We start from the raw sequence: 27,960 nt of genomic DNA, 5'->3' as shown, positions 1-27,960 counted from the left end.
GAACGACATTCGTCAATAAAACCTTCAATTCAAAAGGATCAACATCATGTTATTAGAAGTTCAATGATTATGATGAACACAGTTATGATCATTTATTACATAATGTGCCACATTATTACATTAACATCTCTAAAATAAGAGCTACTGCTACATTCTTGGAATAATCGTCGCAACATGTAATAATATCATTACGTAATGCGGCAGAAAGTATTGCAAAATGCATTCAAGGATCCATTGCATTTTGCATCAATTATTACACAATGTGTTTAATACCTTTTAAAGTCTGGTTTTATTATTTTATTACATATTGTGGCATTACATTGTTCATATAAAGTGAAAACTGTAGCATCCAAACTACTGCTTTAAAATAAATATCAGCTTTGTTGTAGATTTAGAAACTTAGCTTAAAGGCGTTATGTATATTTATGTCTTTTGTGCATTACAGTTGATTACCTTAACCAACTGTTAGCGAACCAAAGTCATTAAATTCAATAATGACTCAAAGGAACATAACAGAGCCTCTCTCACAATAACGTTAAGCTTAGTGTGCTGCTGAATTGACGACTGTGTTGATAAAGTCTGTACAGAGTGAATATATATGAACTGGGAGGCTACAAATGAATTGCGCACGAGGTCCAATAAAGCTGTCTAAGTCCAGCTCTATGTAGATTGATGCTGCATGAAAAGAAGCAGTAAGCTTGCTGCCGTCGCACATTACATTACAGTCAAACCGGAGGACAATCCAATAAGGGTTCCTTCACACTGGATGAGAGGCGTGGCGGGATCTCCAGGAGGAATGGGGATTTTGTGAGGGAGGGTTGGACATGAATTAAAACTGACACTGAGAAGTGGTTGTGATTTATCATCAGAATATCAGAGGCTGTCATTTTAGCATGGTGGTAACATGGTATTGTCTTTACCACCTAGCTGCGTCCGGACAGTTAGCTAAAGCAAACAAGTGCTTTGAGTGGGGAGTCGTCATTGGTGGGAGGATTGTGATATAAACCTATGATGTCATAAAAAATCGTAAAGTGAAAATCAGTGTTTTCGGGACGCTCTGGTGTTTTTTTTAGTGATTGTTGTGGCCTAAGACGACTTTTAAAAAAAAGAAAAAAAAAGAAAGTTGCAGTCAAAGTAGAACATTTTTTAAGTTTTATTTTGGTCTTACGAGAAAGTGCTTTATAGTGTTGCGAGGTACAATGTTGATAACTTTGACTTTATTAATATTATGTTCTTTTACTTTGAATTTGATTTAAAATGCGCAAAAGACAAAGTAATTAAATTGTATTTGGGAGAGGGTTAGTTTAGCGTCATGACTTGCAGGATCCATCACATCTTTTCCTACTTTCAATACAAGAGGATAAGTGGAAGAGCAGAGATTCTGTCTGCTGTGATCATTTCTCTAACTATTCTCCCCGTTTTAAGGGCTAACAATAGCACCCTAAAGTTACCGTACCTGATGAATTGCGCAAATTTAATGTGCAGTTCGTTCGTAAAGCTACCCTTTGTACCTTTGTAAACATCAGCTGTGTTAAAAGTGGAAAGAAGACGTGGAGAAGTTGCGAAGACCGGTGAAAATTGCGAACGATGAGCAGGTTGCGTTAATAGTTGTAAATAGTCAGGACCTTGCAACTTCCTCAAGGAGGGACTGTAAAATTACTTTATTTGCTTTCCAGAAATGTTAGAAGAAAAATCTGATCCCTTTTTCCCAGGGATCTTAATACAAAACAGCAAACAATTTACTTTTATCTTTTCTTTACGAGCAATAAATTTTTTTGAAATAAATCATTTTGATTTTCACATTCACTAAAGTAGCTTGGATTATACCATTCTCTGCTCAAATAGGATCTTTACACGCATCAAATTCTGAAAGAAAATGAAACTTATTAATGGCGTTTCAAACTTAAGACTGTAACGTAACGCGTCATACCTGAGGGTACTGCCGTGTGTTCTGACGAACCCAGCTCAGCAGAATCTTCTCACTGTTGGTCTGCTGTAGGCCCGCCATCACATCCTTCATCACATCCTTTACCTGAACACACAAACAGAAGAGGCAGGTGGAAAAACCAACCCAGAAAAGTGAAATGATTTCCAGGCCCAGAGAAACTAAACACGTTTTATTGTTTAGGGTGGAAACTTCTCCGCCCAGCTGAGTTTCTCTCCTCACACTGAGTTTTAAAGAAGTTCCCCGTTTGAAAAACGTATTCTTAAAACGACAGTAGGTCCCTTAAATGAACCCCAACACTGTCCAAGCGGGTTGGCTGCGGCCCGTCTGTGGGACATTTTGCATTTTCAACAGCCGTACCTCCGCCAAACAGCACGGGCTCAGTTAAAGCACAAAGCTGAAGGACACTTCTATAGGCGGAAATCCATGCGGCGGGCCGTGTTTACATACGTTTTTATCCCCACACGGAGGATTTCTGGCAGGTGTGAGTGACAGTTTCGGAGCAATTGTTTGAACTTGTGTGGAAAACAAAGAACCGTGCTTTTCCCTTCACCAGATGGGTAATGGCTTTGAAAAAAAAATGCAATCTCGACATTTCTTCCAGCTAAAACCCACAAACGCAAAGAGAGGATTTGTAGCGTCAGTGCTAATCTCTTTCACTTCCACATTAACTTTCCTGTCTTCATGCGTTATGATCTGCGGATTGTTTGCCGGGATGAATAAAAATTGTAAACATTTTCTGTAAGCAAAAACAGAAGAGATTGTTTTTATTTAGCTGTTGCACAACGTAACCTTGTCCCTTGAATGTTCCTACGTTGTGCTGCAATGTTGAACTTTAATGTATTTTATCAGGTTTTACTTGACAATAGTGGAAGATAAAGAACATGTGCGTTTAAAAACTTATTAAAAAAAACATTAAACATGGTAGTGGCAGCATCATGCTGTTGATAACAAAAAAAACTTGAATTACTTGAATTTTGCAAGCAATGTGCAAGAAAAAAAAAAATCCAAAATAATTCAAAGACCTACAGCTGTATTTGGAGTTAAAATGGTTCAACAAACTCATGGAGCAGAATACAGATGCACTTTTAAGATTTATTACTGTGAATTATAATTAAACTAAAATACGACAGAATATGGAAAAGTTAGAGGTCTGAATGTCTGAGCCAGGTACAACTGTACTGTTAACATTTAACAATTTCATAAAAGTGAAGTGTGGAGGGTGTAGCAAATCAATAATTGTTGCTTTTGGCTCAATTTAGTTTAATTAAAAATATTTTCTTTCTAAGGAAAATTGAACATTGTTGTAAATCATGTCATCCAAGTTGAGTTGTGGCAGTCAGTCTTGCAACGAATCTGAAGTGGCCTCTGACTGAAGACACTGTTGCTGAATGACATCATCAGCTAATCCACCTCCTTTGCTTTTGCTGCTCTTGGGATCTCTCTGGTTGCCAGGTAGAGGGACAGAATCAGGGATTTGATCCTTCCCTGTTACGATCCACTGTCCTGCTCTGCATCCGTGAAGCCTTCTTTTCAACTCCTCTTGGATTCTTTAGGTCATAGTTCAGGAATTGGTTGAGCTTTTGAAATGGAAATCAGCTGCTTAGAGTTACACCAACACCTTGTTGCCACGGTTACGCGTCAAACTGACTGTTCGAAAGCACAAATGAGAGCAAAAGTCCTTCCAGCTGCACAGCATCCAAAACCAGAGGGAATAATTGTCCACACAACCTTCCAAAAAATAATCTGAATAAAATTCTGCAAAAAATAACTTAAAAATGCTGCCACTACTATCGCCGTGGGTTACTGAAGTGACCAGTGTCTGTAAACTGGTGTGATGGGGAAAGCATGGAAAAAAAAGAGTTGCGCTTTAAATTATTGGTGTCCAAACTGAGGGCTGGAGGCCATTTGCAGCCCGTGGATTGATTTCAGGCGGCTCTTGAACTGGATTTCAAGAATGCTGGTCAACACATGTAATTAATGCCTTAATGTTTCGTTAAGGCCAAAGTCACAAACAAACTGAAAATCTTCTTACAATTAAAGATATGACAAAGTATTGGTCTTTTCAATAACCACCATTTTTACAATTAATGGTCACTAACAAAACGTCCAATGACTTATTAAGAAGCAGAATTTGACTCAAATTTACTATAACAGCCTTTTTTAAGCTAAATAATTCTGCAAGTCAAAATACATCACAACAAGAATGTTTTGCTGCTTTTACTCTTCTGAACAGAACAAAAGAAGAAAGCTGTGTAAATGGAAGTCTAATAAAGGCAATGTTTGCTGTTGAACAATTCAAGGAGCCAACAAAGTATTGGAATAATAAACCTAGATAATATATAGCAGAAATATACTATGGTATAAAAAGGAATATGCTTAGTGCTGATTTCCACACTATATTTAGAAAAAACAATAGTGGGCTAAGACCTGAGCTTTATGGAATCCCACTAGGGATGTGAAATAATTCTGACATAGAAACATTTATCTGAATCCTCTGGGTTGCACCTATACGATAATTTGCATACCATCCAACTGCCATAAAAATTCCCACCGTTTAAAAGACATTCAATTAAAGTGAGATAAAATACAGAAACAATAGAAGATCCCAAACCTTCCTAAGGAGATACTGATATTTTGCTTATGCTATTTAAGCAAAATTCACTTCAGACATATTCTACCTCAACCTGACCCAATTATTGTTTTTTTTTTCTTCCAAATGGCAACTTATGATGCACCTAGTAATGAAGTGTATTCAGTTTTTTTATACGTCTGCACCTGAGAACATTAGCATCATGCTAGCGATTATCAGCGCTTATAGTAATAGTTCTGCCAGCAAGGAATCAATTCTCCAAGCAATTATGGAAGACAGATCTGTGCAAATCTGCACACAATAGAGAAAAAGGCCATCTCTTTTATAACAATCATTTCCAAACTTACATAAATACAGTACATCACAACTCGTGTCTTTGACTAATACCAGTCAGCAGAAATGTACTGTGAATGAGTAAAAGAGAAATATAAAAGAAAGTGAGTGTGACAAAATATATTAATGTATGATACACCACAAAAAACATTCTGAAAAAATTTATCATGAGGTAAATTGTTGGTGTAAGGATTCATTATTTATATTACACGCAGACACACAGGGAGGTATATCATTGTTAGGGTTTCCTCAAAAAATGTGGCTGGTCGAGGAGAAAGGGACTCATTAGGAAATGGGTCACTGCATATATTTTTGCTATAATTAGAGGGGAGCTTTGACAAGGCAGCTGGATGCAAATTAAAAGTTAGCCACACTGACATAGTGACAGCAAGAAATACGCACTTACAAACAGAAACTAACAGGCGGAAATATGTCACTGAAGAAGCACATTGAAAAAACCTCTGAAACGTCCACTGATGGCCAATTTCAATCATTATACATGATCCACATTTGGAGACAATATCAACTCCGACATGTTTATTAGAGCATAGTTATCCAATGCTAAATAACAGTAAAGTCTATGTTGGACGCTTGACTAATAGTCATAGATATAAGGTATCGAAGAAGGGACACGAGAGAAGGAGAAGCTAAACAACATGTTATTGACCAAACTTTGTTTACCCAGCCATAAATAGGATGGAAGGGAAAATCAAGACGAGAACAGGCCCACTCAAGGCTAACACCCATCAATACGGGAAGAGAAAAGTGTCAATATGTGTGTCCCGCAGCACCAGCTCCATTCCAAGTAAATCTGACAACTTGCTTCCCCTGAAACAACAACCAGAGTCACAGTGCCAGACCTCCAACAGAGAATAGTTTCTGTATCATGTCTGGATGTGGCTGACCAAATTCTAGCAATTGCAGATCAACAAAGATGTTTAGCTGTTAGCATAACTAATAACTCTGAGGCTTTAGCGATATAGACTGGTGTTCTTCAAGGTTCAGTCGTAGGGTCACTTCTTTTTGCTATTTATCTCAGTAGTTTCCAGCAGTTTATGAGGTAGAATCTTTCAATTAAGGGATGAGGTTCCTTGTGTGTGCCAAAGAAAAGCCTCCCTACATAGCATAATGATACCAACACCACATCAGGGTGATTTGCACAATTAGTATCTTGGTGACCAGAACACCTGCCTCCAGATTTTTTTTTAATTGTTAAAACTGCTCTTAATGTTTAAAAACAACACTAAAATTGATTAAGACATCACCTAACAGATCTGAGGCAAAGGGAAACAAAGCAGTAGTATCAAAGTCTCATTGTGATGCGACAAAAGCAGTCCAGTGAAATCAAAGGGATGCATGGTTATCAGAGTTAACAGTACTGATCAAGCAAAAAACAAGACATTTGATGTTCAGAACCGTTTCAAATATCTTTGGAACAGCGTTTCATAAAGAGACTACAAGGATGTTATCAACTACAAAGTCGGGCTAAATGCTGAGATTGAAGTTCATGCCACCAACGCGTGTGCCCTGCAGTTCATCAGATACCCCAATGGTATCATAGGCAGGCCAAAAGAGAAGGCGGAGGCAGCTGATGATTCAGATTGGTGCGGTACACCAAGCGTAAGGAGCAAGGCAAAGAATTCATGAGCATCAGATCCATTATCCATGATGAGACAGGAAAGATCCAAGACGATGTCCCCTGGCGATCAACCGCTAAGTCAACGCTTCAGGCAATGGAAAAGTAGAGAAAAAGAACCCAAAATACAAAATACAAGAAATTGTATATATAGTGCACAGCAACAAAATGTCTGCAGCACAGGGTGACAAATGGATGAGGTCTCAAGAGAATATAAGACCGACTTCGCTGGGAACCCCTCTGTCAAAATGCTCCAAGTCTGACAATTTCTGTCAGTTATTTGACATGAGTTAATGTTAAAGGATTACTAAAGGGAGAAGTTCTTAAAATAACACTACAAAACCATCTAAGTTCTAACATTTCACACTTCTTGTCAGACACATCTACATGTACATTGCTTTATGTTTCACAGACAGCCTAAGTCATCAGAGGGAAGCATTTAAATGGCAGTATGCAACTGTATTTTGCAGATGTTTCTATTTATGGAAAATATAGGAAAGATGAAAACAGTCTTGATTCGCTGTTGAAAAGAATTAACAGTAGAAACAACAAGACAGAGATCAATATTCGAGGTGAACAAATTCAAGGAATTTATGATCTGGAAAAGTTTTCAACCAGAATTGATAAGCTTTTCAAATTCTGAAACTTTCTCAACCTTAATGGAAACCAGTTTGATTTTATCTTCCTCCACATTTATAAACATGACAAGTTCAAACAACTTTATGTATTTTTTTTCTTGTGACACAAACAACAGTTACATGACCTTGAACTTTTTCAGATTTTTAAAAATTACAAACATGTTCATGTGATAAACCAGCAAAAAGTAAAAAAAAATATTTTTTTTATTGCTTTCAAGGTTTTTACAAGAAAAATAAACATAGAAAATCTGAAAAATGTGGTGTGAATTTGTTTTTGAACATCAATTACAATTAATGCAAAACTAGATTATTTACAATATCGTTCAAGCTTAGATTCCAGTTTTGCCATACATTCCTAATTGGTTTTCGGTTTAGACTTACTGGGCCATTCTAACACACCAATATACTTTTGTCCTCCATGTTTTACGTACTAAAGGACTCAAAAGGAGGAATGATTAACTAAAACTTAAAACTGGACTCCCTAGAACTGTCTTTCCAAAATAAACAAATCATTATAATTAATAATTTCTTACCATTTTTTGGTCTGGCAAATAAAATCCATTCAGAGCTGCAGTTGCAACCTGACATAATCTGACAAACTTCATCAAGGCTATGAATATTTTGAAAGGCATTGTGCTGCATTAAACAAACAAAAAAACAACGGTGAAGATGAATTAAAAATTTCTACTCCAACTATAGTTCACCCAGCCATGTAAGGTGACGACTTGCACACTTAGTAAGGATGAAGTGAGAAACCATGTGGCAAAGTTTCCCTTATGGAATCAGTATGCATTTGCTGTCACTAAGAGAAAATGTTTCGTATATTAAATGTTTCATATTTTACTTTTTCTCCTTGCAGCACTCTGACGTCTTTGCGTTTCTTGCAACATGACTACAGACTGACAGGTACGACATCTAAAGCACTCGGTTCAAATATGAAAGACAAAATGATCTTAACATGCACCAAAAAGGAACGAGTAGCATTTGCTTAACATAATGTAAAACAAATGTGAGCAATTCGAGGGAGTGAGTTTGTGTTTCAGACACGAAAACCGCCTGTTTGGGTGAAAATTGGAAAGCTCTTTGTATTCTTCTTTATAATCGATTTGAAACGTGGCACCCTGAAACAAATGTTCACCCCAACTTACACACACACACACAAACACACCTGCCAGTGGAGAATAATGCTCCAGATGAGCCCGAGAATCAGTTTGTGATTCCCATCAACGATGTCTGCCGCTCCAATATTCACCAAATCAACCTGCAGAGAGGCAGCAGAGACACAAAAATCTTGTGATTGCTTTGTTTTCCCAACAGCCAAACTGATTTTCTTACCTTCTCTCCTTGTTTTTCTCTGACTCCATTAAGAAGGGGTTTGTGGAGGCAAGTTAAATCAAAAACACTTAGAATTTATCATAAAGAGTGGTGGACGTAAGAATTAAAGGGGCAGTATTATGTGTTTCCAGCCACATGGTATCATTTTATAGCACCATCAAGTGACTGTTAGCTTCAGTTGTAATAAAAATGATCTATAAAGATCCATTTATGACTTAAAAGATATCTGACTTTGAAAGTTGACATGTTAAAATTGGGCTTCTGTCTCTTTAAGAAGCTCCTGCTCTTTCTGAAACTCCACCTCCAGGAAGTCATCACAACATGGCTCCTCTATTAAAACTTAAACAACATTTTTACCCACGTTTCTTTGAGAAGTAGCTTGTGCAATGAGCTCAGCTGATGAATGGTTGCCACGGGAGATTAAAGGATTTCTCAAACATGCATGGGTGATGATGCAGTAACATTTTAACATGATTTAAAGCTCAAAAAGGTCAATTTTACATAATACTGTCCTTTTAAAACACCTTCATTACTATTTTGGCGCCTTTAGTCTGACAAATGTTTCAGTTTTTCTTTTGATATCTTTGGAAAATTCGAACAACCAATAAGAAACATCAAAACGTGTTGCTCAATGAGGAAAAGCTAGGACGTTGGCTAACATATGGTAGCAAGTTTGTAATTCAGAATGCAACGTTTTAACTTTTAAGTTTCTCTTTAGTGTTTAAAATGTTGTTTGGATGATTTAAAGACCTACACATATATTTTTTTTTATTTCTTAAAATAAAATAGAAAGAACCTACATTTTGTCTTTGTCAATATTCCTCAGGACTTTTCTGAGAAACTCCTGAGGAACTGTGTGTTCTTATCATCCAATAGGGACTTATAGGGAAGCATCCAATGTTCAAACCACAGAAGGAAACGACACAGAAACCTCGGAAGAAGACAAAAGTGTGACTTTCTTATTTATGAAATGTAAACAAAAATGGAATGGTGTCAGATATTAGGGATTGTAGGATTTCTCTTTTGAAGACCAAGAGCCATTTCTCTTGTTAGAGCTAGACTAGCATTTGTTTTGGTTGCATTTACCCAGAATGCCCTGCTATATAGTCCGCTTCCTGCTTTTGGTAAAACATCACACACTATAGATTTTAACCCCCCAAAACTACTTTCAGAACTTCCACAAATATTACATCAAAACAAGATATGTACACAGCATTTTTTGACTTTTCGCTCAGCGTGCCTTCTGTCGTCGGGTTTATGGGGTTTTTATGATTTTCTGTCAAATTACTTTAGTGTCTGTCTGTACACACCCAAACTGTGATTTAGTGTGTTATAGTGTGTGTGTGTATACTCACATTGTTCTTCTGCAAGATCTGCAGAGCACGGTTGACATTGTTAAGTGAGTGAACACGGCTAGTCCCTTTCTCCAGTCTCACCTACACACACACACACACGCGCACACACACCCCCACACACACGCAAGCACAGGGAGCAGGCAAAGCATATTAATGAGGAATAACCAGATCTTGCTCAGAGCATTTATAAGCACTACAAAAAGCCAAATTATAATATATGAGTGGTGTGTTTACATGTGTGTGTGTGTGGATACCGAAACAAAAACAGACCAATCTGCATTTAAAAAAAAGTTAAAGTACAGGAAGTGGTGCTGGACAGAGTTTGAGTGCTTTACCTAAATGTCATTCTTTCCAACTCTGACCACACAGTACTAATATTTTATCTTTCTTCTCAGAGTCAGAGGTTTGGATAACTTTTACCCCCTGAATAAAGGAAACCCATATTATCTAAAGCATTTAAGTGTGGCAAAAAAAGAAAAACAGAAAGAACTCCAACTAAATAAAACAATTTTTTAAGATACAATACAGAGCAGTTTTGCGTTCACTATAGCGAACGACCTTCGTTTCGACAGACAGCTACCTAACATAACAATACATGCAGATGGAAAATGATAAATTGTTTTAGCTTGTTTTTTTTGATGCCATTGGATTAGAAAATGTCTCAAAATTTGGCCTTTAGCAAAAGTGTGCTTTTAGCCTCAGAGCTGTGTGAGTGCTGCGGCTAGGCAGGGTACCCGGATGTGCTGCTCTATTCCATTTATTGTGGTAAAAGAAAGAGTGGGAGTGTGTGTGTGTGTGTATCCTTACTAGCTCGTGTCCTATGAGGCCCTCCAGCAGCTCCAGCAGGCGTCGTCCATCACACAGATCTGAGAACAGGTCCTCCACAGGTGGCTTTCCTGTCTGAAACACAGAGACAGAGCTAACCTTTAGCAGAATGCACTAAAACTCAATGAGAACAGCAAACCATGAGCACCATTCTTTAACATACACATGTTCCCAACCAGGAAAAAGTAATTTCTTTGAACTGGTAAATCAGAATCAGAACTATTAGCTGACAAATGAGGAAAAACAAAGGCTCGAATGACTCCTGCAGAGATGCTGCAGGGAATTTGCTGGTTTCACAAAAAAGGCCAGCGGTTCAGCCTCCAAAGTGGCAGAAAACAACACACTGGTCTGAACAGAGACACATTTCTCGAGTAATAACAACGCAGCCTGGTGTTAAATGTGAAGATAACAATTTTATACCCGGGGGGTTGTTCTTTATCTGCGCTGACAAGTCTGGCCTTACAAACTAGGAGTTGATTCACACCAGAACACGCTGCAGGCTGAATACACTATGAGTTCCCCCTCTTAGAACGAAATCAGAGGACCTGAACGACTGATTCAGGAGATAAAATATGGATTTTTTAATATTTAATATGTTTGATAAATGTATTGCAAGTAATATTGTAACTACATTGAAAAATAGCAAATGCAATTCAAGATAAATCTGTGTTATTTTTGTCAAAGAAAGGTTGTGCATTATTAAATTAATACGTTCTCTAAGAGCTTTGATGGTGACTCATTTATTTTAATGGTTTTATACTGTTGTCTTTAATTGTACAGTGTCCATGAGTGACCTGAAATAATATTGTTACTAACTTGATTAATTTAATATGAGTTTAAACATACACATGTCTTTAATTCATTGGAATGACTTCATGTCTGAAACCTTGAGAACACAAAGTCAATAAGAAAATATGAAAAGACAGACAGAGGCTAGACGACAAACCGAGCTGAATCAAAAACAACCTGCAACGTTCCAGCATTCAGTGGTTTTGGTCATAGTGAACGCTCCTATACCTCACAGATCAATACATAAAGAAAGCATATTACACTTATAGTATAGAAGTAAAAGTTGATGTCTCACATCGTGTTGAAGGCTAAGGCGTAAAAGCAGATTTTCAAACAAGGTTTAATCTGGCATTGTTCACCGCAGTATGTAACTGTCATAAAAATCTTTTTTTTTTTTTTACATATTTGTTAAAACCCTCACTAAGCTGTGATAGCATGAAAAATTAACCATGATTCTACTGTCATCTGCAGAAATACACAGTGAACAGAAACCACCAATCAGAACCAGGAGGAGGGTCTTAGTGCTGCCAATCACCAAAAAAAAAAAAAAAAAAATAATAATAATTTTGTAGAGAACACAGTAATACAGGGCTCTCTCTAGGTGTTATTTATAGAACAGTTATTAGATTTTTTTGGTGATAATATCACACCAACCTATCACCTGTTGACCTCTGTAGATGGATACCGGCCGCCCTCCAAAATACCCCAGCACCATTTCTTCTGGGTGATTAATATTCTGTCGTGAATGACTAAAAATCCATTCCCCATTCTGCACATAGAGAACTATAAAGAAAGTCTTTTGTCCTTTAAGTGACAGCCTCCCTGTAATTTTGCTCCCTGAGGATGAAAACAGATTATCAAGTGTCCCAAGTGCAAAATGAAAGCTCTTATAACTACAAGTCCTGGGGGATCTAATAGTCTTTCGAAACCTGAGAGCACTTATAACTCCAGCATCAGTAAAACTGTACAATGGTGAAGCGGGGGGAGACTGAAACAATCCTCGACTTAACTCTATCCCCAGCAGAATGTGTATTAGTATGGATTTTACCTGAAATATAAACACATATTTGGTGTTGAGTTATGTAAACCTTATGGCACTCCTCAAAGGTTATAATACAGCTAAAATAACTGCATTTTAAATTATCTGTAATCAGTGCACATACAAACACCTACTCGTGTTTACCAATGTCAAAAATGTAATACTTTTTTTCTATGTTTCACAATTTAAACACCTCTACTTTACAGAATCCGTTTTCAGCATATGAATATGAATTTTATGTTTCACCCATCAAAGTACAATGGACCCCCAATACTGAGAGGGACACAATTCCCCTCTGTGAAAAGCTAAATTCCTACAAATACCTTAGATTCTCTATAAACATGCTTAAAACTTTGTATTTTAATAGTTAAAGCTCAATATAACCCATAATACACGTAGTGCAAACTATTTTGGCTGCAAAAGTTAGCACCCACGGTCTGAAACTCAAAGTTAATTACACATGAGGTTTCTATCGATAAAAGAAAGGTTTTTACAAATCTCAAGTTGAATGACTAGTCAAGGTATTTCACATTTTGAACTAGAAATTCAATAGGAAACTTTTTTCTTGATTTCTGAGCGAGCGTATTGCCCCCCTGATCGTTATCACCCACTGCAGTGAGCCCTTTCATCCGTATCAAAAATTTATTTGAATGGTAATTCAAATTGTATCCTAACTGGAGATCCCCTAATCTTGACATCTGTCAGGTTTTTCATCGTCATAATGACAGAAAACAGACAAGCATGCACATATATTCAACCCACATCTTCAATGTCAGAAAAATCCTAGCAAGAAATCTCAAGTGTTTTATTTTGGGGCATTTAACTTGTAAAGCATTTCTGCCATTAAACAGGGAACAGATGGATTACAGAGTGAAAAAGGTTAAGGTGTACTTGGAATAAATACTTTGTTTTTATTTCTATTGCATGTTCGGCTGCTCCTGCAGGCTCAGACACCCTACATCTGATTACCTACTGTATATAACCTCTTAAACCTTGTAAGTATAGCTACTGTGTGTGGTTTTCTGACAATCATCACCCACACTCAGCAGCAGCCTGAGTTCGGCTGCCAGCCACATAATTTCCAGAGCAAATCCAAACCTTATGTGACATCTTTTCTGTTTTAAAAAAATTTGTTTTTTACTATGCTGTTAGAAATGTCAAAATCTTATGTCTGGAGGTACTCAAGCACCACATGAGATTTACTGGCTGTTTGAGCACCAGAGGAGTAATTAAGAACAATATCTAATTGGTCAATTTGCGCCGTCTTGAGTATATTCATTAGAAAGCCCCCATCCTTCCTGTTTTGTAGTGGTTCACTCCTGTTCAGTCACAACGGGGCTGGTTAGTAACTTTTATTATTTATTTCGCATTACATTTAGAATTCCTAATTGCACTTTGAGAAATGGTTGAAAAGAAATGGTTTATTTTTTACCTGCTTGACCAAGGTAGTCAATCTATTTTTATAAATTTCAGTTTTTTCATCTTTTATTTTACATTGGTTTATTACACCAATTGCACTGAATGAGCAAATTAAAGTTGCTCAGTCAGCGCAATTCAGTACATGTATGTCTGCATTTAAGAAAAACAGTGCATTAAGTCAATTCGGCTTTTCACTTTTTCTGTGCTGAACGACAAAATTTGTGGCTTTTAAACTTTCTGCAACTGAAGATCTGAATAGTGTGGAGTGCATTTGTTTCCAGTGTAAATATGGCTGTGTGTTGCAGGTCAGGCTATGACATGTCGGAGCCTCCAACATGTTTTTTTTTTTCTTTTTTCATGCTTTTTCAGGACACTTCATGACACACACGATGCTGCCACTAGAGGTCGACGTATACCCCAAGCAACCAATATTTTGGCCCATTTTATTTTATATAGAAAAAAATTTTACTGTTTAATGTACAAATCAAACAACAGAGGTAGAACTACATCAAAATATAATAATTATTTTTGGTTAAATTGAGACTTGTGTAATATTTGTTATTCTGTCATTTTTATCATTTAAATGAAAAAGCAATGTTGGCTTAAAAAAATTGGCAGTACATACCGATTACAGGTTGGGCTGGTGTCAAAATAATCGGTATCAAACTTAAAAAACTTAAATCTTGTTGCCACCATCATGTTTCATCATGACGACGTCGTCGGGGTGATATAAAGCTCAGTGTTGCGTCACACAGGTCTCATCCGACCACAACACTTTCGTCTTACTTTGAAGAATGCCTGATTAATAAGATATATGCATTTAAATGAATGTCGAATATATCCAATATAATATAACATCGAACAAACATGGAAAAATCTTTACAGGCTTTTTGTTCTTTTATTTGTGAATCTGCATATTCAGCTGTTTATAAAGTTGGAGACACATTTTTATTAGATGTCTGAGTAAACATTAGGTAAAAAGTAAGTACTTAGGAGAAAATCAGAAAATTGTAAATATAAAATTTTTTTTAAATTAAATAATGACCAGCCTTTTTATAAAACACGAACTGTGCATCACTTCAACTGAAAGGCCAAATCGGTGTCGTTAGTATGCTGTCCATCCTCCACGTCAGATAAAAAACCATGCGGCAAGCAAAAGAAAAATAAATGGAAAGCAGTGATATAAAGAAGGAAAGAAAAAAACCTGCTTCTGTAATTGAATTTTCCAGCAGAACATCATGGATAACCAAACTCTAAATTACAAAGAGAAAAACAAATGAGATGCTACCTGTGCAATGTCATCTGAGGACAAATAAAGAATGCACAACACCCTCCCTTCCACAAATCAGTGGGTTTCACTTCGATGGCAGCAAACAGAGGATGGAGGTTTGTAACAGATGCAGATAATGGCTGCCTTTCTGTTGGTCACAGGGGACCCTCGTTGTTTGTCTAAACTATTGACCAACTCCTGGAAGACTGGCATTTTAGAAACTGAATTCCGATGACTCGCGAGCGATAAAAATCTATTTAGTACAAGTGCAAACACAATTCATACTTGAATTATTTAACGTAAGCAAGAGAGAAACTTTGAAAGCTTTGCTATTCTCGCCTCTTTACTGGATATGAACAAAAACAGTGGAAAAATGAGAAGAAAATGATCGCTGAGCTACTTTATGCCTAACATTTTTCTAAGTTACATATTGCTTTTTGTCCATTGTGTACCCATTCAGAAATTTTGTGCTGTGACATAAAATTTTATTGATATATGTAGCAAATGTTCCCGACTTCAAATGATATTTGCGTCCATAACTCGGCCAGTTTTACTGGTTAACACAAATCTAACCCATGTCATAACTTCAACTCCATTCATCAATTGACTCAATTTAATATAAAGGAATAAATTAAGCGTTCCCACAAGGTTAAGAACTGAATTAGTAATCACAAAGAAATTTCAGTATATTTCTTACAACACGGAAACATTTTACTGCACAGTAAAAGATAGTAAAACGTCCGTGGGACTGTCTGCTCACTGTTTACTGGGAACAGATTCATCAAAACATTAATACTCCTTTGCTGTGGGGAGCTAAAAATGTTACCAAAAATCTGACTTAAATGTCAGGAGCAAATGTACTTTTTGGTTCAATTTAGACATTTATGACAAATTAATTTATTTTAAAGGGGGGAAATGCGAGAAAAGAAAATGAAGTTTCATTGTAACGAAGCATCAGGAAATTTGACAAAGGGTTAATCGTGATGAATTGATAATTGAAAGAATAGTCAACTAATTTCACAATCAATTAATCATTAGATATATTGCCACACAAATTTATTGACAAATCTTCACTTTTAACCTCGTTGCCAGCCATTTACAATACAACTGTGTTGAGTAACAGCTTTACAAGCTGTACACTGACTGCTTCACGTATGTAAATATATTAAATTATATTTGTTCATGGGACAATGACAATATCAGGGGTGTACTTACTTTTTTTTTAGATACTGTGAATCTAACCCTAACCCTATGTACACTAGTCAGAAGTTTCACTTCCAGAATATTGTTTATTCATAAGGATTCCTCTATAGTTTTCAAAATGAGTTCAACTTATTCAACCCTTGCGTAAAACGACATGATGGATGAGAAATGCATCTTAATAATCCAGCAATATTCCAAACAGCTTCAATAAAAACACACCCAGCTGATTTATTCCTTTCTCTATGTCCTTTGAAAGATTTCTGATGACAGCTCTTGTCCCTTAAATGACTTTGCTGTCTAGGCTGCATTGTTTTTCTCGTATTTGTTTTTTATTTTTTATTTATAGCCATATCAGTCGAAAGGCTTCAAGAAAAAGAGCAATGCTTCTAAAGCTTAGGGTGGAATCTTTTGTTTTTGACCGCAGTGCAGAAATGGGAAAAAAAAACTTTCTAGATTCCCATATAAGGCAAGTTCACACAGTTATGATAAATACTCAGAGAAAGAAAGAAGTGACCACAGCAGTTAAGATTTGACTAGACTGATTTGCGATGAAGTTGTGTGACTATACTGTAATGACCGCAAAATATGGGTTATGTAGATATATAAAACTTCAGAGGCCTGAATAGGAGTGGCAAAGAACTAACAGGAATACTTGCTAAATTTTATTTTTAAAATTTCTAAACACATGTTAAATGTAAAGAAAATAGAAAATTACAGTAGTATCTCGACAATCTGAGCAGCACAGTCGAAAATAAAACGTGAACTAAGAGGCTGCTATTACCTCTAGCATTGCTAGCTGTGCTAACTGCTAACAAAACCTATGAAAACATTGAATATGCCCATCAAAAGCTGTTAGTGACATTTGAGTTAAATAGGAAACTACAGTTTTAACTAGAAAATTTCTGAAGAAATTTAAACGGGGCCTGCCAAAGTGTGCCTGTCGGTTGGCACACTTTGTGGGTGTTCTGATGCTACAAATTAGCATCAATGCTAAAGTAAGCTACAATGTACTCAATAGCATGTGGAGATTGACAAACATGTTGAGTAACATGGACTTTCAGTATGTTGAAATTAGTGTACAAGTTAAAATGAGCCAAACTGCTAACATTAGCCAAAATGCTGTCAGTAGCATGTGGAGCATCACTCCATTCAGTGTACTAAGCATGGCTAATAAATAAGAAAAATAGCTAAAAGCTTCTTTTAGGGAAAAGGCTAATGCTAATGGGGGCAGTGAAATGCAAAGTTTTGTGCTAAGGTTAATTTACTGTCTTGCGCAGCAGGGCAGTGCAATAACCTGAGAGAAAAAAGATAGTAAAGGCTAATATTAGTTAGCACTACCCTGAGAGGAATATTTAGGCTTTTCTTTTGAAATTCTGTTACAAAACTTAACGCAGTGTCACTGTTGCTCCCCGTGATTAAGCTCATAATTACAATCCTCTGTACTGAATAGCTCTCTGATAGCAGACAGTGTCCATAAACAAGTTTACTAAATATTGTACAATAACTGAAAACAGAGATGTAACTTCTATCATGAATATAGATTAGCCAAAAACCCTCCAAATTACAATGAAATACTTCTACTTCTGGTGGGCGACGGAAGTAAGACCCTTAATCGTTTCCCCAGTAAGCCTCCCAGGAATAAGGTTGATAGAATGTTCAATTCAAATGGCATCAATGACATCAGAGGTTATGACGTCACTCTATGATACCACAAAGGAGTCTCTCTCTTGAATGTAGCTCGCAGGCAGCGATTTCTCAGACCTGTTCCACAGTTCTATCGCGACAGATCACTCTTCAGAGCACGTTCGAAATTAATTGAAACAAGCGGGATATCGATTCCAGATATTACACGCCTTTCAGAGAAGCAAGAATTTACCAGAACATCGACATGAAGCAACAACAGATTGTTTGTGAACATGAAGCTTTTCCAGCTGAGCTTTCATGGGTCGACATGATGGACCTCAACATCCAAGTCGACTTCGACGAAGTCATTTCTTTTGAAGATGACAGCGACAGCCCCGTTAAGCCGGAAGATGAATCAGCAGAGATTCAGGGGGAATCAGGTCCTTCTGGCAACTTTGAGAGTCCAACATCATTGGAAGTCAAGCAGGAAACAACTCCCTCTGCTGGCTTCGAGATCACCCCCTCAGTTGTGGGAGAAACAAGCCAACACGTCATCGATCTCACAAACCAGGTAGACTATCTTAAAAAAGAGTTGCAGAGTAAGATTTTGGATCTCCATGAGGAAAGAGACCGAAGGATTGCATATCAGGCTGAAGTCAAATCACATCAGGAGGAGATTCAAAAACTGCAAAATATGGTAGTAAAAGAACATCACCTGCGAGTCAAACGTGAACAAGAAAGAAACGTGCCAGAGATTAAAGATGTGTCAAATGTTTCTTGCTCTTCCAAAGTTACAGCCGACAAGAGCATCCTTCAACAGCTGGATTATTTCAAGAGGGAGGCTGAAAAATATGCCTCCCGCAACAAAGGCCTGATAGAAGTCATGGTTGAAGAATACAGAGTGAGACTTAAATACGAGGAGCAGCTCAAAAGTCACACAGAGCAAGCTTCCAAATTCAAAGCACAGGAGGAAACGGTAACATCTCTGCAGGGTCAGGTTGCAGACCTGAAGGTGAAGTTAAAACTTGCTCTGGAAAACAACCGTCCTAGAGTCTCCACCCAACCAGAGGTCCCCCTGCAGACAGAAGGCTCCCTACGAACAGAAGAGTTCAAGGAAAGACAGACCTCCAATCTATCAGGGAGGTCTAACGAAATACAGACCTCCCATCAACCAGGGAGGTACGAGGAAAGACAGACCTCCAATCTATCAGGGAGGTCTAACGAAAGACAGACCTCCCATCAACCAGGGAGGTACGAGGAAAGACAGACGTCCAATCCATCTGGGAGGTCTAACGAAAGACAGACCTCCAATCAACCAGGGAGGTACGAGGAAAGACAGACCTCCAATCTATCAGGGAGGTCTAACGAAAGACAGACCTCCCATCAACCAGGGAGGTACGAGGAAAGACAGACCTCCCATCAACCAGGGAGGTACGAGGAAAGACAGACCTCCCATCAACCAGGGAGGTACGAGGAAAGACAGACCTCCAATCTATCAGGGAGGTCTAACGAAAGACAGACCTCCCATCAACCAGGGAGGTACGAGGAAAGACAGACCTCCCATCAACCAGGGAGGTACGAGGAAAGACAGACCTCCAATCTATCAGGGAGGTCTAACGAAAGACAGACCTCCAATCAACCAGGGGTCTCCATGCATAGCGTGGCTCGGCCTTTGCACCGACCCACACCCAGGTTGCAATCAGAGGAGTCCACGCAAAGCCAAACCTCCACACAAACATGGAGGTCCGAGGAAAGACAGATGTCCATGCGACCAACCTCCACTGGTTGCATGAAGGGGCTTCATGTTGGCGTTGCCGTGAAGGCCAATCTATGCCCGGCTCGGCCTTTACGCCGACCCACCCCCAGGTGGCACTAACCTAGGTCACTATCCAAACCTAGGTTTTGCTAACATTCGGCATTAATTGCTTGATTAATTGATCTCTCTAAATTGTCCTACGGTGTGAATGTGTGTGTGCAAGGATAAGTGTGTTAGATGATGGATGGATGAATATTTGTTAAAAGTGTCTGACAGTAGAATATGAAACAGTGAATCTGTGAAAATGCATCTAGCTCTGCTACTGTCCAGAAACAACCAATCAGAACCAAAAGGCAAACCTTTGGTTCTGATTGGCTTCTAATGCGTTGAATGTGCCTCAGCACATTCAACACATTAGACTACTAGTGACTGCAGCTACACAACTGGCAGAAAAACACCCTAATATTATATCATCATTGTTTATAATGATTTAGAAAACAAAATGTTGTACAGGTTTGTCAAAACTATTTCGACCCACATTAGAACTTTGCATTGATTTCCTTCATTTTAGTAGCTGCGATTTTGCCTAATCCACACATTTTCCCTAACCCCAAACAATATTAGTCTATTCCTAACCCTAACCCTATCTAAAACTTAATTAGCATCTTACCTCTAAATGTTACCCCTGACCCAAAGCAATGAGTCCATCATATTAGGACCAGGTTTTGGTCCTAATATGATGGAACTAATGCAGTGTTTCTCAATTCCGGTCCTCAGGCCCCCCTGCCCTGCATGTTTAAGGTGTTCCCCTTCTGCCACACACCTGGATTGAATCTGTGGGTGATTAACATGCTACTGCAGAAGAGGTCATGCTGTTCTGAAACAGCTGTTCTGAAACAGAGACACACCTAAAACATGCAGAGCAGGGGGTTTAAGGACTGGAATTGAGAAGCACTGACCTAATGTGACACTGGGCATATAATGGTGCGTTCACACCAAATGAGTTTTGAGCGTCAGGCGCAGCTGGTTTGCATTCAAAGTCTATGTGGAGGCGCGTCGAGGGCCGTTGCGTCGCGCTTCAAGCCTCTAGCGCAGCGCAATTTGAACCGTTTGGAGCGTTTGACAAATCTAGCGCATCCAACGCTTCACATAGACTTTGAATATAAACCAGACTCGCCTGACGCTCAAAACATGTTTGATGTTAATGCACCATTAAAATGTTCAGTTCTACTGATAACAATGACATCAGCAGTGATGACATCACTCTTTGATGCAACAAATGAATCTCTCTTGAGTGTAGCACACAGGCTGTTTTTTCAGACCTGTTCCTGTTTCAGAGTTATAAGTTATGAATCTTTTCCAGGAGTATTGTTAAAATGATTTGAAGGCACAGAATCAGCCCAGTATAGGTTCACATTCTCAGGTTAGAGAGACTCACCTGGTATAAAGTTAATTTTTTGGTACTGGAATCACATTTATTAATTTAATCAAAGCATGTCATCATGTCCAGAGCATAGTAGCATTTTGTTGCTTTTGCCACCACTAGATGATATGCATATAAGATATAACATAAACAGCACCATTCAGAGATGCAATGATTTTATAGCAGTTGTTCCACCATGTCTGTAGTTCTGACGTTCTGCCATCACTGTGGTTCTAAAGAGCAGCTCAGAGAGGCAGACTAAATTCTGTCTATTTTGAGTCTAACTGACACTGTTTTGTGTCAGACTTTTGTTTTGAGTTAAATTTGGCTCGTTTTTTGTTAATGATGTCGCCACAGTTACTCGAAATGACAACAAAAGTAATAGCTCCCCTCACGGGATTGAGCTGCACGTTTTGATATATATTGTGAGGGGCCACGCAGCGGTACGAAGCGCATTAATGGTAGTAGGAAGGGGCAGTTATTTTGAGGTGTAGAACAATAGGGGCTTGCCCATAGCAATGCTTGGGATAGAATCCCTATGCATAAGCCGAAAGGTACGACTTCACAGTCTTTCATGTAAACAAACAGTTAAGCTAAAGGTAGCATAAAGCTAGTTCTGGTAGGATTGTTGCTGGATGTGGCAGATGTTCAAACAAACAAACAAAAAACTTCCTTTTAGCTGTTATTGTGCTATTTTTGGTGCGAAGTTGTAAACACCAAACAGACAAGTCTGACTGTGAAGGAAATAGAAAACTCCAGCAGCTTCTGTGATCGTAAAGTCAAACTTCCGATATAAGAAGTGAACGTTAGCAACGCTAACTGTGCTAACTGCTAATAAAAGCTGTGAAACAATAATCCCATCATTAATTCTTGGCTTTATTTAAATATATAATACTGGGTTTAATGAGCTGTGTGGTACAACTTATCAGTGTAAACAAACAGCTAAGCTAAAGACGGCAGAAAGTTAATTCTAGAAGGCGTAAAAGCTACACCTTCTAGGTTTTACGGCAAAAAACCCACAAAGTTTTCTTGTTTTTTTCAAACCAAAAAAACTTCCTTTTAAGTCTTTTCAACTTAAAAGGAAGTTGATGAAACTTTCTTTTGTGGAAATATTTTCGGTGCTGCCTTGTAAATTCTAAGTAGGCAGGTTTGTGGAGTGGTTGGAAACGTTTCTTTATTCTTTATGCCCCTCTCTTACTCATACAGTATTGTTCATTAGGCTGCAGTTGTCATCAACAAGGCTATGAACATGGCTTGAGGATTGATCTGTGCGTTCATATATAGCCTGTTGGATCCTCCAGCTCCATGCTGAAAAGTTTTATAGCACCCAGTCTGTCTGGTTTACCATAAAGCCTGTGACATCAATGCTATCCTCTTTACTTCTGTTGCCAGGGGGATTGCCATTTCTTGGAATAGACCATACAGATGGTTGCCTAAAGTTTCTGCTGCTGTAAACTGAACTACGGCCGCAAATAATAAACAAAAACAGATCCTAAATATCTTTATGCTACCTGTCAGACCCATTATTATTCCTCTGCATCTTGTTCCTGCCACCAAATCCAAAAATGTTTTATTATTTTAACTTTAATTTCAAGCTTAAACAGAATACGAGCCTCTGCTTATTCTTTCTGTCAAATTATTTCCACCTTTTACAAGGAAACATCTGTCAGTGGGGGAAAAAAATGGGAACACTGTATCCCTGCTTGAAATGACTGGAAAGGACAAAACACTCAAGATGAAGCTTTTTTTCCTTCTCTCTCATCTTCAGCATATTTCACAAAGTAGTGACCGTCGAGTGCTGAGCTTTAACAGAATATGATAAAGTAAAGGACATTTTTTTTGCCCGATTTAAATTATAGGACCTTGTCTCTATTGCTGGCTCTAAATGTTTCAATTGAATATCTCAGTTATATCTACTTAATGGTTATAGAATATGTTGTAGTTCTTTTGTTTAACACAGTTTGATTTTCTTTAAAGCATTAGCAAGACATTCTTGATTTTAAAGCTGAACCTTTCAGGCTTATTTCTCTCCTGCTTATATAATTTCAATCAGAATTGCATTGTAATTATTTCCTTTTTCACTGGTCGGCTGCTAAAAAACAAGATATATTTCACACTGGTGAAGTAAAACGCATACTTAATGAGGCAAGCTATCAGAAATGAGACGAGGGGAGCTGATGTGCAATGAATGTCAACAACGGCAACTGTTCAATAAAACAAGATGCGACCTCAGATAATCACCGGGGTGAGCGGCGCTGCAGGTTGATATCAGCAATCAGCATCAGGAAACAGGAACCAATGAGATTCATCGGCATCGTTCGTCTCGTGGCTGCAACAGTAAACCTTAACGAGCACAAGGGCCAATCACTCATTTTTCCGGTCTGAAATTATGCTAACTGTTCACTTCAGATAGATTTCTCGTCCGTCGACGGAGCGACACGTCCTCCGCCATCACTGGCGGTACGAGTCAAAGGTCGCCGTTGCTTCCCGAACTCTGCGTATTTGCAGATTAAATGACTTTGGAGATTAATCACAAGTTTCAGGGTTGATTTTACGGCTTCGCAGAACAGCTAAGCTACATATTCACAGCATGCAAAATTGGGGGGAGAGAGGAAAAACAAAAAAAAAGGAAATGAATGCAGGATTCAGAGTCTGATTTGGTAAATTACCACCAGAAAGTATTGCTGCAGGGTACGTTATGATTACACAGCTTATTTACAAAAGCAAGCAGAGAAAAGAGACACAGGGAGGGGGGAGAGGGGAAAAAAATCTGTTCCAGCTGATTTGTTCTTCACTATACATAGCAGAACCTCAGCAGGGCAGCCAGGAAAATCCTGAAAGGTAGCAAAGTGAATGTTGTATATTCCTTTGAGACGGGATCTCCTGCTAAGTTTTAACAAACATTTATTTACAATCCTACAGCTACAAAATCTCTTCCTGGCCGTAATGTTGGTTTTTCATTTTCTTTTATTTTTTAAATTTTGCACTTTTATATTAACTTCCTGGAGTTCACTTCAGGTGATAAACTGGTAGCTGGACAAACAAAATCCCAATAACTGTATAAAGTGAGGGCAACACAAAAATGAGGAGGGAAACCATAAGATAAGGAGTAAATAAATCCTAATTCACTACATTCTTCTTGCACAGACTGACTTTCATTACATAAGAACTGAAGAGGCTGATGCTGCAAGAGTCGAGTGGATTTAGTTAAAAGGAAATTTATGCTAATTTTTCAACGTTTTGCAAAAACAAACCTGAAAAGTGTGGCATATGTTGTGTGAACTCCAGTAAGAAAATCCTAGACTAAGTAAAATTGATTTTTTTTTTTTTTTTTTACAAAAACACATCTGGAGTGTTTTGATTTTTTCATGCATGTTTGTGAAATCCTTTAATCGCCCTTGGCAACCATTCAGCTGTGCAAAACACCTGGGTGGACTTAGCTCCGCCTTCAAGGCGCAACTCCTCCTCATTTATGTAAAATTACACTGAAAATAAAGAGAATTGAGCTCCAACTTGAAATAAAATGTGCTAATTGGTCACAAGTCCTTGACTGAAGTTTATCAAACTTACTATATGTTTAACTTGACAACTTGATAAACTTAAATTGCATAAACTTAATTTGATTCCTTGTTACCTATCCACACAACATATTTAAGTTGGGTCACCTGATCCAGCTGATCTCAGTATAAATCCAGCTGTTCTGTTACGGACTCAGAGCTTTGTTAGAGCATGAATAAGAAGCAACAACCTGTGTTCATCCAATATTACTGAGCTTAAGCGTTTTTGCAAAGAAAAAGGAGGTAAAAATGTCAGTTTCAGGATGTGCAAATTGTGTATCCTTTTCCTTCCACCTAATAGTTCTGTATACTTTCTGTTGGTGCGTCACATTACGAAAACGTACACAAAAAAAGGAAACGGTTTAAAGTTTGTGCCTGACAATGAAAGAAAAAAAAACAAAAACAAAATAAACGCAGAGTACAAGAAGCTGCACTAAAACAGAGACATGCTCTGCTGAAAGAAACACAATGTCAAAAGTAATTTAGCCGTTTGAGGCAGCCATTCTTTGAGACATCTAACATGTCCACTGAAATGGAAGACAGGAAAAGGCACAAAGCCAATGGAACCAAGACAGGAATACACAAGCTGGGAAGGAAGAAAAAAAAAGCCCAACAGAGCAGAGAAGGTGAACTGAGGTTCTCACTGAGGTTCCAGATAAAATCAGAAAAAGTATCACGTATTAGCTAATTCACTCCTGGAAATTAATACAAGTGCACCGATTCGATATTAATATCTTTCGGTATTGAAAAAAATTCTAGATCGGTGTAGAACAAATTATTTATTTTATATTATATTTAGAATTTAACTTTCTGAACCATTTGAAAGAAAGTACATGTTTGACCAAGGTAGTCAACCTGGTCAGTTTCAGTTTCTCTATTATTTATTGTACATTGGCTGTTATTCTTTTAATTAAACTGACTGAACAAATTAAAGTTTTTTTTTTTACATGTTTGTAGCTTGTGAAGCTATTGATGTATTTAAGTGTGCTGTGCTGGTGCAGAGTTATCAAATTAATTTGTAATTCAGTACATTTATGTCTATTTAAAAAAAACATTTAAAGTCAATTCAGCGCTGCTTTTCTGTATCGGATCAGTATTGGCCAAAGCTAAACCTCAGATATCGGTATGGGAAGGAGAAAGAAGTGGATCAGTGCATCTCTAGAAATTAGCTGGGTCCATTTTCATTATATTTGTGGAAACTAAACTGCAGTCAGTTCCTTATGAAAAAGCAATAATAGTTGGAAATATTAAACAACCAGATGCAGTTCCTTATCTAAAAACAAACAGTTTCATATTCTTTGATTGCTTGATTTTATGACTCATTAAGGAGCAAACAACACAAGTCAAACTTGCTGTCAGCACATTCTCAGTCTATCCACTTCTATTAACCCTAACCTCTTCCTGTCAGCCTTCCTTCTCTCCATCCTTTGTCTATATCCGATCGTTTTACACTAATTAACCTTCTTCTTCACTTCTCTACCGATTTGCACTCTTGTCCCTTTCATTTCCACCTCTATTATGTTACTTCGTCCCCTCTGCTGTCTCAAACACTCACACTTTAACAAGTCTAGATTGATGAGGGCAACGCTTCCTTCCTTTCCAGTTCACCTTTCTGCCCGTCTCTGTCTTGTCTTTTTCCTCAGTCCTCATTCTGGGGAGGATAAAAAGGCAAAGAACAAAAGTAAAGCTGTCCAAACGGCAGGAAGGCACGGTGCTAAAGGCTGGAATACGTTGAGGGCCTCAGACTCTACCGGATGGAGGCATAATTGGGTGAGCTGGCGTTATGTAAGCTAGCCCGTCAGAGTTTGGGTTCAACATTCCCTGCCTGCCGCCCTAGAGCTGGTTCCTCAGCTGTCTGTCACTGTGCTGCTCATGCCTGGACAGGGTTTGTTTCGTCCACACTATGTAGGTCACTTTAACTCAACCCCGGCAGAGCAGTCCAGAGACTCATTCTTTGTGACAAATCCAGGATTAGAAAGTCTACGAGCTCAATGCTAGCAGCAAAATGTCAATAACTTGAGATCAGTTTGTGTTTGGCACAGAATCTTCCAAGGAAAACTACCCTGTTTAGAGCTACACTACGCAATTAAAAAAACTTTTATTCTACTTTTTTTGGAGCCATTTAAAGGTGTTATGAGATGTTCTCTTTTACGATTATATGCAACAAAGAGAACAGTATTCCAATAGTTATGGCGAGTTGTTTCAGTCAGGAAATGGCAAAGCAGCCCTAGACATTTTAAAGATTCACATAATGTCAGTTTTCTGAAGTGCTGTATTCGCTTTACATCGAAGGACACACAACTTTCAAAGAATGCCCCTTTTGTCTCATGGGATGTAGTCCAAAGCCTTGATGTTTTGTCATTAACTGTAGGTGTTAATTTGTAGTTCATTGGAGCACAATTCGTTGCTTTTTGAGCTCTATCATCCTACTTCATGTTGTCAGACTGGTTCTGATTAAGTGACTGATTGATTCCACAGCTCTGCCAGCAATTAAACTGTGTGGCTTGAAAAAAACCAAAGACCATTTCTATATGATTAAAACCAACTTAATTCACAAAGGGTGGGAATTTTATTTTCGCTCAGTAGCAGATTATTTTAGATGCATATTTTTGTCTCAAACGAATCCTCATTTGAAAATATTTGGCATTTATTCAAGTTAACTTTACATTTGTTTTTTTTTTCTATTTGTTTTTTATCGCCCCGCAAGGGGTCTTTTTTTTGTGGGCTCTAGTGTCCCTTTTTCAAAGTAGGCTGACAGGAAAGGGGGAAGGAGAGGGGGGAAGACATGCGGTAAACGTCGTCGGGTCCGGGAGTTGAACCCGCGACAGCCGCATCGAGGCCACGTTGCCTCTGAATGTGGGTCGCGCTAACCCAGGGTGGGCAATCCTGGTCCTCGAGGGCCGGTGTCCTGCAACTCTTAGATGTTTCCCTGGTCCAACACACCTGAATCCAACAGCTGAATCACTTCCTCAGTGTAGTCAGGTTATCCAGAGTCCTGCTAATGACTTCATTATTTGACTCAGGTGTGTTGAAGTAGAGACACATCAAAAAGTTGCAGGAGACCGACCCTCGAGTTGCCCACCCCTGCGCTCACCCCTCCGCCACCACGGCACGCCCCTTTACATTTGTTTTAATATCTGAATTATTAGGTAGATAACAAAACTAGAAGGAATTTTTGTGGGTGCAAAAACCTTTTCCAGTGCTGTATACGATTCGTTAAA

The 27,960-nt window shown here is 38.2% G+C and overlaps 1 protein-coding gene across 9 annotated transcripts in view; it reads right to left on the bottom strand.

Moving 5' to 3' along the window:
• The window catches only part of dmd (dystrophin), a 248,638-nt gene that overhangs the window by 133,256 nt on the left and 87,422 nt on the right, over positions 1 to 27,960 (bottom strand). For all 9 annotated transcript variants that reach the window (XM_023329879.1, XM_023329880.1, XM_023329881.1 and 6 more), the window contains exons 3-6: positions 10,643 to 10,735; positions 9,836 to 9,916; positions 8,314 to 8,406; positions 1,931 to 2,032 (exon numbers count right to left, since the gene is read on the bottom strand). In XM_023329879.1, the coding sequence (XP_023185647.1) occupies positions 1,931 to 2,032; positions 8,314 to 8,406; positions 9,836 to 9,916; positions 10,643 to 10,735 (369 nt within the window). The remainder of the gene's footprint in view (positions 1 to 1,930; positions 2,033 to 8,313; positions 8,407 to 9,835; positions 9,917 to 10,642; positions 10,736 to 27,960) is intronic.

Source organism: Xiphophorus maculatus, chromosome 24 (assembly GCF_002775205.1).
Source record: "Xiphophorus maculatus strain JP 163 A chromosome 24, X_maculatus-5.0-male, whole genome shotgun sequence".
Taxonomy (NCBI): Eukaryota; Metazoa; Chordata; class Actinopteri; order Cyprinodontiformes; family Poeciliidae; genus Xiphophorus; species Xiphophorus maculatus.
Note: the sequence above shows the minus strand (reverse complement) of the source record. Positions and strands in the feature narration are given on the sequence as shown.